This window comes from Rhincodon typus, chromosome 17 (assembly GCF_021869965.1).
Source record: "Rhincodon typus isolate 14 chromosome 17, sRhiTyp1.1, whole genome shotgun sequence".
NCBI lineage: Eukaryota > Metazoa > Chordata > Chondrichthyes > Orectolobiformes > Rhincodontidae > Rhincodon > Rhincodon typus.
This window is the reverse complement of record NC_063348.1, coordinates 1,667,106-1,676,226: the sequence shown is the minus strand read 5'-3', so window position 1 is coordinate 1,676,226 and position 9,121 is coordinate 1,667,106. Positions and strand designations below refer to the sequence as shown.

Below are 9,121 nucleotides of genomic sequence, written 5' to 3'. Positions count from 1 at the left end.
GGTAAATATCACACTACACCCAGGTCCCAGTGAGGGTTAACAGTGTTGAGTTTACAGTGTGGGGCACTGGGTGTATTGGGTTTGACTTAATAGTGCAGGGCACTGATAGATTTTGGTTAACACACTGAGAAAGGATTATCTTTTCCCGAGGAAAAATTTGGGTTAAATGATTCAGTGAAAGATGTTTTCCATAACATTAGACTGAAACATGAGAACTGGTTGAATCGCAAAATAATGAATCGTGGTTGTTTTTCAAAGTTGGTTGTTGAGCGAGAGAGAGGAGGCTGTGAGGGAGGAGGCTGTGAGGGAGGAGGCTGTGAGGGAGGAGGCTGTGAGGGAGGAGGCTGTGAGGGAGGAGGGAGGAGGGAGGAGGCTGTGAGGGAGGAGGGAGGGGGACATGTGAGAGCGGTCTGTGAGGGGTGGGGAAAGGGCTGTGAGTGAGGAGGGGTCTGTGAGGGAAGGGGCTTATGACAGCCAAAGGAGCGGGTTGTTTCAGAACACAGTTGGGATGGTATGAAGTGGAGCTGGATCATGGACATACAGACATATTCAGTCCCTTCAACATGTGGCACATTCACTACTGTTTTGTTACTGACTCCATACTTTAGGAAATCAAGTGCAGTGGAACACTTTGTTGTAGTTGACCTCCAGTCACTTCTCGGCATTCACTGCACGGCCGACCAAATGAGATTCTGAGATTGGAAGCTGCTACTCTGTGCTGTGTTATTGTACCTGTCCTCTGGGATAGCAATAGGAGCATGACACAGTGCAGCCCTGTTCACAGAGTTCCCCACACAGCCTCCCTGCCTGTGCCTCACTCTCTCTTCCTTCCAGGGCTGATCCCTCTCTCCTGCTCGATGTCCCTTCCTCCCCTTGCCAGCTCACCTTGATCTCCACTCTGCCACCTTCTCCTCCCTCCCCCACTGTGCCCACTTGTATGAGCCAGTGATGCGTGAGGCAAGGATGCAGAGGAGCTGAGAGCTGGTCATGTTCATTGCGAATAATAACACTTTGTGTGCTTTCTTTTTCAGCTTTAGCCAGCAGGGATGGCAGAAGCTCACCAGGCTGTGGCCTTTCAGTTCACTGTCACCCCTGATGGCATTGACTTACACCTGAGCCACGAGGCTCTGAAACAGGTCTATCTGTCTGGCCTGCGCTCCTGGAAGAAGAGGATCTGCCGATACAGGGTGAGCACCCGGGGCTGGAGAGAGTGGGGGTTCTTCCTGTTAACTAGTTCAGGGGGACCATCCGAGTCTGGGGTAGATTGAACCCCCAGCTTTCACACACAGCTTACTGATGCCACACGGTATTCCAGCTAGACAGAAACCTTCATCTCAATCGGCCTGACTCACACAGCAGCGGCTCTTTCTCTTCAAGACTAGGCTGTGAAACAATTCGCTTTGGATCCTGGATCACAGGCTGACTCAGCCAGGCAAACAGCTCAGATTATCAATGGGAACGGCAAATCACACTAGATCATTGGTTCATGATGGAGTGAACTATTTATGACAAACAGATAGCGGTTTTGTAAAAGAAGTTCTTTCCATTTGTTCATGGAATGTAGGTATCACTGTCTGGGCCAGCATTTATTGTCCGTCCGTAGTTGCCCTTGAGGAGGTGGTGGTGAGCTGCCACCTTGATCCACTGCAGTCCATGAGTTGCACGCTGACCCATCTGACCTTTGAGAAGGAGTTTGCCTCAGTGACAGTGAAGGAATGATGATATATTTCCGAGTCAGGATGGTGAGTGGCTTGGAGGAAAACTTGCAGGTGGTGATGTTTCTATGTATCTGCTGCCCTTATCCTTTTAGATGGAAGTGGTTGTGGATTTGCAAGGTGCTGTCTGAGGAGCCTTGGTGAATTTTTGCAGTGCATCTTGTAGACAGTAGAGATGGCGGTTACTGAGAGGATGTTAATATTGGATGGACAATCAATCGAGCAGCAGCTTTGTTAGCACTTTGTCATGTCACACCGTCGGAGGGCCCAGTGCTGAGGCAGTGCCGCACCGTCGGAGGGCCCAGTGCTGAGGCAGTGCCGTACTGTGTCTGAACGTAAGTTGTACCACATGGTGGATAGAAATCAATTGTGTTTCACTTATTGTAAGGAGTGAATACTTTCAGATATAACATTTGGTGTATTGTGCGCATTTCTGGTTGCCACACTCTAGGAAGGATGTAGAGTCTTTGAGAGGGTGCATCAAGGTTTACCAAGATGTTGTCTGGTAAAGCTATAAGGACAGGTTGGACAAACTTATATCATTTTCATAGAGTTGGACAGTCAGAGGCTAAGGGCCACCCTGATTGAAATATATACAATTAAGAGAGGCATGGAGAGGGTGGGTAGTCAGAATCTTTTTCCCAGGGTAAAAATACCAAATATGAGGGAAATAGGTTTAAGATGAGAGGGGAAAAGTTTAAAGGAGATGTGCGAGGAATGTTTTTTACATAGAGGGTGGTAGGTGCTGCCAGAGGAGGTGGTAGAAGCAGGTGTGATAGTAAAGTTTAAGAGGCATATAGACAGACACATGAACAGGCAGTAAGTAGGACCTTATGGACCGTGGACCATGGGATTAGTGTACAATAGCATCATGATTAACACAGACATCGGGGGCCAAAGGATCTATTCCTGTGCGATACTGTTGTACGTTCTGTTGCACCTTTCAGGACCAGAGATTGTCAAAAGTCGCTTTACAGCCAAAGGAATGCTGATGAAACTGCAGGCAAACTTGTCAAGCTGCACAGCCCTGTAATGGTGAGCAGCTCAGCTGCTTTTCTCTTCTCCATCGTGTGGTCACTGCTAGGCTGTGCTGGGGGTTGGGGGGTTGGGGGTGGGAGAATGGTTTGCCACAGCTGACACATGGTGTTAGGGCTCTGGACAGAAAAGAAAGTGTACGGTATGTGTGTGGGTGGGGTGGGGGGGGAGGCTAGGGGTGGGGTGGGGTGGGGTGGGGTGGAGTGGGATGTGGAATGGATTTGAACTCTGCTTTCCCCATGCTGAGTGCCATGTTGTGTGTCTGTCCCTGTAGAATGGTATCCTGACTGGAGTTTACCCAGCCAGCCCCTCCAGCTGGCTCTTCGTGGTGGTTGCAGTGATTGCGACAACGTATGCACGGATGGATCCCTCCCTGGGAATGATCGACAAGATCAGAGATCACCTTCCCACCAAGTAGGTGATTGAAACACATCAAACTCTCCAGCTGGTTGTCATGTGGATTGTGTTTGGCTGACATTCTAACGGTGTGTATCCCTGTCCCTTTCTCAGTGGTTACCTGTCGAATCAGACTGAAAGCGTTCTCAGTGCTTTGCTGTTTGGCACAGCTCTCTGGCTGGCCCTGGTTTTCACAATGCGGCAGACTCTCAAACTGCTGCTCTCCTATCACGGCTGGATGTTTATTGAACACGGAAAACCACCGCCCCATGTCAAACTCTGGATGGTAAGTAAAATCATTCTTGGGCTTCGGGATAATCAATGTTTCCCCCAACCCAAGGCAGACTGGGGTCTCTTCCTCTCCATCTCCCCATTGGTTTTGTCCAAACAGATTCCCGTTAGTCCTCCTCAGAGTCCGGGACAGATACAGACCTGCTTTGGGGCATCATGTTCTTTCAGAAAGCCATGATGTGGAGGTGAAGAAAGGTCAGAAATCACACAACACCAGGTTACACCAGGTTATAGTCGAACAAGTTTATTTGAAAACACAAGCTTTTGGGGTATTACTCCTTCCTCAGGTGTTAGTGGGAGAGGTAGTATCAGACACAAAATGTATAGGTAAAAGATCAAAGGGTCACACCACTGATGAGGATGTACTAAACAAACCCAAGATGCTGTTAAATCTTTAATCAGTTAGAAGGCTTTAATTAATTAATATATATATGTGAATCTCCGAATTCCTTTGAAGTCACTGCCCTGAGTGAACTAAACGTTTTATCAGTGTAGGTTTTACACTGATGTTCTTTCCTCGAGAATGCCACTGAGACCAGCCCCTGCCATCTGTGTGGCCCTTGGCATCCGGTGCTCCAGGCATCAAGACCTGTTCAGGGCAGGAGACCTCAAAAAGTCAACGGTTGAGGGTGATGAAGTTGCATATAGCTCCAAGAGAGCTGTTCAATTCAACATTGCAGCAAATGACACATGTTACCAGTGTACACAACTGTGTTGGTCATGCCTTGCACACTTTGATCTAGACATTGTTTGATCTGGGCACTGTTCCCAGCTTCTTCCTGCCTTTTCGTGCCCTGATTCCTCATTGCCTGTTATCTTCTCTTGTCCTCACAGTTGCTGGTGAAAATATTCTCTGGCCGCAAGCCCCTGATGAACAGTTTCCAGACGTCTCTGCCCCGATTGCCTGTGCCATCAGTGAAGGACACCATGAGGAGGGTATGTGATACCAGGAGTGTCAACCAAACCTTCACCCCAACATCAGCCTGTTCAGTATCACAGTTTTTATCACTTGCTACAAAGATGGTCACAATGAACCACAATGAGATTCACAGCTCCTGCGTCATGCAGTTACAACACATCGCCTGGCATGCATCTCCGTTTTCTACTGGTCTTTTAATTTGTAATCTGTAAATATTTCTCCTATTTACCTTTAATCAGAAAGTAACCAATGATGGAAAGTCAAACTATTAGCTGTTACCTACCAACCAATGAACTCATAGTTTTCCTGTGATTTCACTGTTTCTTTAGTGCTGCGTACCCCAATTCTGGGCTTCAATTTAGCCTGGAGAAAGACCTCATAAACTAGGAACCGAAAAACCTCATCCCATCCGCACCAAATTCCCACAGTGCCTCTACATTGCCTGAACTGTACACTCACTCAGACTGTATCTCACTCCAGATGATCTCTCCTTCCTGACCGTGTGAAACTGTGTGTGTGTGTGTGTATAGATTGAACAGGGTTCAGTATCACAGTGACCAGCTGGTGAAGGTGCCATGTAAGTGTGGAATTTGGAGGAGGAGCAGACTGGGGTCTCTCAGAAGGAATGGTCCCTGCAGAATACTGACAAGGGAGGGGAGGGCAGGGGAATGTGCGTCTGATGAAGGCATGCCACTGGAGGTGATGGAAATAATTGCATATGATCCGTAGGATGGGGATGCTGCTGGGATGGTTGTAGATGAGGACTTGGGGGATCCTATCGCTGTTGTGGAAGTGAAGGGAAGGGAAGGGGTGGGGGGGGGGGGGGGTGCAGAAGCGCAGGAAATAGGTTGGACACAGCTGTCAACCACAGTGGCTGTCCTTGCGCCATCTGGCCTACGTGTGACTCCAAACTCTCAGCAATGGGGTTGATCATTTAACTTTCATAAGGGTAATTAGGTTTGGGCAGTAAATGCTGGCCCAGCCAGTGATGTCCACATCCATGATCAAATAAAAAAAAAACTCCCCCGCCCAGTCTGCGATAGGCCCTGCCTGTCCATGAGCTCAGGGACAGTAGGGTGTCTGCTCACTCTGTGATAGAAGCAATGTAACCATGATCCCAGCAGAGATCATAGCGGGATTGCTAGTAATCCCAGCAGAGAATACAGAGGGATCAACGGTGATCCAACCGAGATCTCAGAGGGGTGGTCTTGATCACAGCAAGATCACCAGGGATCCTGGCCAAGATCACAGTGGAATCACCAGCGGTACCAGTAGAGATCACAGAGGGATCAACCCTCTGATCCCAGCACTGGTCATCAGGTAATCACCATCGGATTGTCGATGCTCCCAGCAGATTTCACAGGGATCACCAGCGATCATGGGGTGATTGCCAGTGACCCCCACAGAGATCACAGCAGAATTGCCAGTGATGATAGCAGAGATCCTCTATGGACCACAGTGATACCAGTAAGCTGTAAGGATGGGGATGTATTGTTGGGCAGTGATGTGGATAGAATTTGCTGAGATTGACTCACTGTTTGCTCTCTCCAGTACCTGGAGTCAGTGCAGCCACTTCTGGATGAGGAGAAATTCAAGCGGATGCAAGCACTCGCTCGGGACTTTGAGCTGAAAACAGCGCCAAGGCTGCAGTGGTATCTGAAGCTGAAATCATGGTGGGCCACCAACTATGTGAGTGAATGCAGCGAGTGTGAGGGTCAGACTCTCTAGTTATTGGTCAGCCTGTGCTCTGGTCCCCAAGCCCAGGCTTGGGGCTCTGGGTGACTGCACTTGGACAGCCACAGTCATTAACAGCTCTCCCACCACCTCCCCCCTCCCTGCCCCCCCCCCCCCCCCCCCATGAGCAGGCAGTAATCTCCTGCAGACCCACTGCCCACTTCTGGGTTCAACTCTGGCATTTCCCTTTGTGCCCCCTGCCCCCCCACCCAGTCAGCTGCTGTGACAGGGTGAGCATGAGCTGATACCTGTTCCTGAAGCAGCTCGAGCTGTGAATGGCCACAGTCCATTGGTATCTCACACTGTAGAGTCTAAGCTTCTATCAGCAGGGTACAGACCTTTTTAATACTCCCATTCTCCCCTTGCCTAACTCGCTCCAGCAGCTCCTGTCGCCACCTCATCTATCTTTCTTTGTTGTCTTCTGTCTCTCTCTGTCTCCCTCTTCCTCCCTCTCGCTCTCGCTCTCGGTCTCTACCCACGCCTCTCTTCCTCTCTCTCGCCCACTTTCTCATTCAGTGCAGTGTTTGGGTCTTATTTGGAGCTGGTACCTCCAGCCCAGACCTGAGCACTGGCATTTTGGATTCCTGTGCAACAGCCTTCCCCTCATCCTGTCAGCTGGGCTCAGGGTTCAGGGTGAGGTACCTGAGTCTGCTTGGTGTCTGTACAGCAGGACCCTCTGGGTCAGGAGTCAGGGTAAGGGGTTACGCACCATCGACTGTAGTAAAAGTGTGGGACAGGAACGTGTAACACTGTCCGCTTTGACCCTCTCGGACAGGTCAGTGATTGGTGGGAGGAGTATGTCTATCTTCGAGGACGTGGACCAATCATGGTGAACAGCAATTACTACGCAATGGTGAGTCCAGCTGTTACATGTATGTGTCAATGTGCATGTGAGTCTGTGTATATGTTTTTGTGTGTGTGGGTGTGAGTCTGTGTGTTTTTGAGTGAATGTGTGGGTGTATAACTGAGAGTCTGTGTAATGGTGTGTATGTAACGGTCTGAGAGTATGTGTAACGGCTAGTGCACGTGTATCACTCTGAGGTTGTGTGTGTGTGTGTGCGTGTGAGTGAGCGAGTACGTGTTAGTGTGTGCATGTGAGTGCGCATGAGAGAGTGTGTGTGTGTTACTGTGAGTGAGTGCGTGAGTGATAGTGTTTGTGTATAAGAGAGAACATTTTATGTGTGTGTGTGTGTGTGTATTAGTGCCTATGTTTCTATATGTGTGTGAATGAGAACATGTGTGCGTTAGTGTCATAGAGGTTACAGCATAGAAAAAGGCCCTTCAGCCCAACTTGTCCACACTGCTCTGTTTTCACAATTAATCTAGTCTCATTTGCATGCGTTTTGGCCCATAGTCCTCCATACCTATCTCATCCATGTATCTATCCAAATGTTTCTTCAATGACAAAATTGTACTCATAGAGTCATAGGGTTATACAGCACAGAGACAGGCCCTTCGACCCAACCTGGTTTATGCTGACCAAAATGTCCATCCACGCTAACCCCATTTCCCTGCATTTGGCCCATATCCTTCTAAACCTTTCCTTTCCATGTATTCATCCAAGTGCCTTGTAAATGTTGTTAATGTACCTGTCTCATCCATTTCTGCTGGCAGCTCATTCCATATGAGTACCACCCTCTGTGTAAAATAAGTTGCCCCTCAGGTTCCCATGTATTCTTTCCCCTCTTACCTTAAACTGATACCCTCTAGTCCTCGATTCCCCAACCCTGGGAAAAAGTGCATTCACCCTATCCATGCTTCTCATGATCTTATACACTTCTATAAGATTCCCCCTCAGTCTCCTACACGCTAAAGAAAAATGTCCTAGCTTGCCCAACCTCTCCCTATAACTCAGTCCCTTGAGTCCTGCCAACATCCTTGTAAATTTCTTCTGCACCCTTTCCAGTTTAATAATATCCTTTCTATAGCAAGTTGACCAAAACTGAACACAATACTCCAAGTGTGGCCTCGCCAACATCCGGTACAACAGTAACATAACTTCCTAACTTCTATACCCAATTCCCTGACTGATGAAGGCCAGTGTGCCAAAAGCCATCTTCACTGCCCTGTCTACCTGTGACTCCACTTTCAGAGAACCGTGCACCTGAACTCCAAGGTCCCTCTGTTCCACTTCACTCCTTAAGACCCTACCATTCACCATGAAACTCTTACCTTGATTTGACTTTCCAAAATGCAACACCTCACACTTATCTACATTAAACACTATTTGCCGTTTCTCGACCCACTTCCCCAGCTGATCAAGATCCTGCTGTAATTTCTGATAAACTTCCTCACTGTCTACGATAGCACCTATTTTAGTGTCATCCGCAAATTTACTAATTATGCCTCATACATCCTCATCCAAATCATTGATATGGATACCAAACAGCAATGGGCCTAGCACTGACCCCTGAGGCACACTGCCAGTCCAACAAGTATCCTTCAACTATTACCCTCTGCTTCCGACCATCAAGCCAATTGTGTATCCAATTTGGTGCAGGGCTGGATGAACACAGCAGGCCAAGCAGCATCATAGGAGCAGAGAGGCTGACGTTTCGGGCCTAGACCCTTCATCAGAAAAGCCTTAGGAGAGGTCCTTTGCAGGTCTGGGAGAGGGAGGCTCTGAGCTGGGGTAGGCTTGATTGTAGTGCCTGGAGATGCCGGCGCATTGCTGCAAGTGTGTGTTTCAGGAGTCGCAGGGAGAAACGCTTCTGCAGGATCTCAACCCCATGAGTGTAGATATTATCACGGTTGGGGCCAAATTGGGAAGGCTTGAATGTGGATTGTAGTCCATTGGGGATGATCTGGTTCCGTAGGCAGGTGCTAAGGAAGGTGATGTGGCTGTAGTACCTGGTTTGCTTCAGGACATGGTCGAGCAGTTTCAGGGCCGAAGAGATTACGAGAGAGTTGCAGTGGGAGAGAGATCCCTTGAGGTTTGTCCGGAGGGAGGAGGGTAACTTCTTCAGGTTAGGCATCCTTAGAAGAGGTTTCGCAGTGGGGTTAAAATCGAATCAGAGATAGTGGGAACTGC

General features: G+C 48.7%; 1 protein-coding gene across 4 annotated transcripts in view; it reads left to right on the top strand.

Annotated features, from left to right (window-relative positions):
• cpt1ab (carnitine palmitoyltransferase 1Ab (liver)) overlaps positions 1 to 9,121 on the top strand; it is a 46,034-nt gene that overhangs the window by 4,913 nt on the left and 32,000 nt on the right. For all 4 annotated transcript variants that reach the window (XM_048607015.1, XM_048607017.1, XM_048607018.1 and 1 more), the window contains 6 exons: positions 1,032 to 1,187; positions 3,025 to 3,164; positions 3,261 to 3,432; positions 4,272 to 4,373; positions 5,908 to 6,045; positions 6,866 to 6,943. In XM_048607015.1, the coding sequence (XP_048462972.1) occupies positions 1,047 to 1,187; positions 3,025 to 3,164; positions 3,261 to 3,432; positions 4,272 to 4,373; positions 5,908 to 6,045; positions 6,866 to 6,943 (771 nt within the window). In that variant the 5' untranslated portion in view covers positions 1,032 to 1,046. The remainder of the gene's footprint in view (positions 1 to 1,031; positions 1,188 to 3,024; positions 3,165 to 3,260; positions 3,433 to 4,271; positions 4,374 to 5,907; positions 6,046 to 6,865; positions 6,944 to 9,121) is intronic.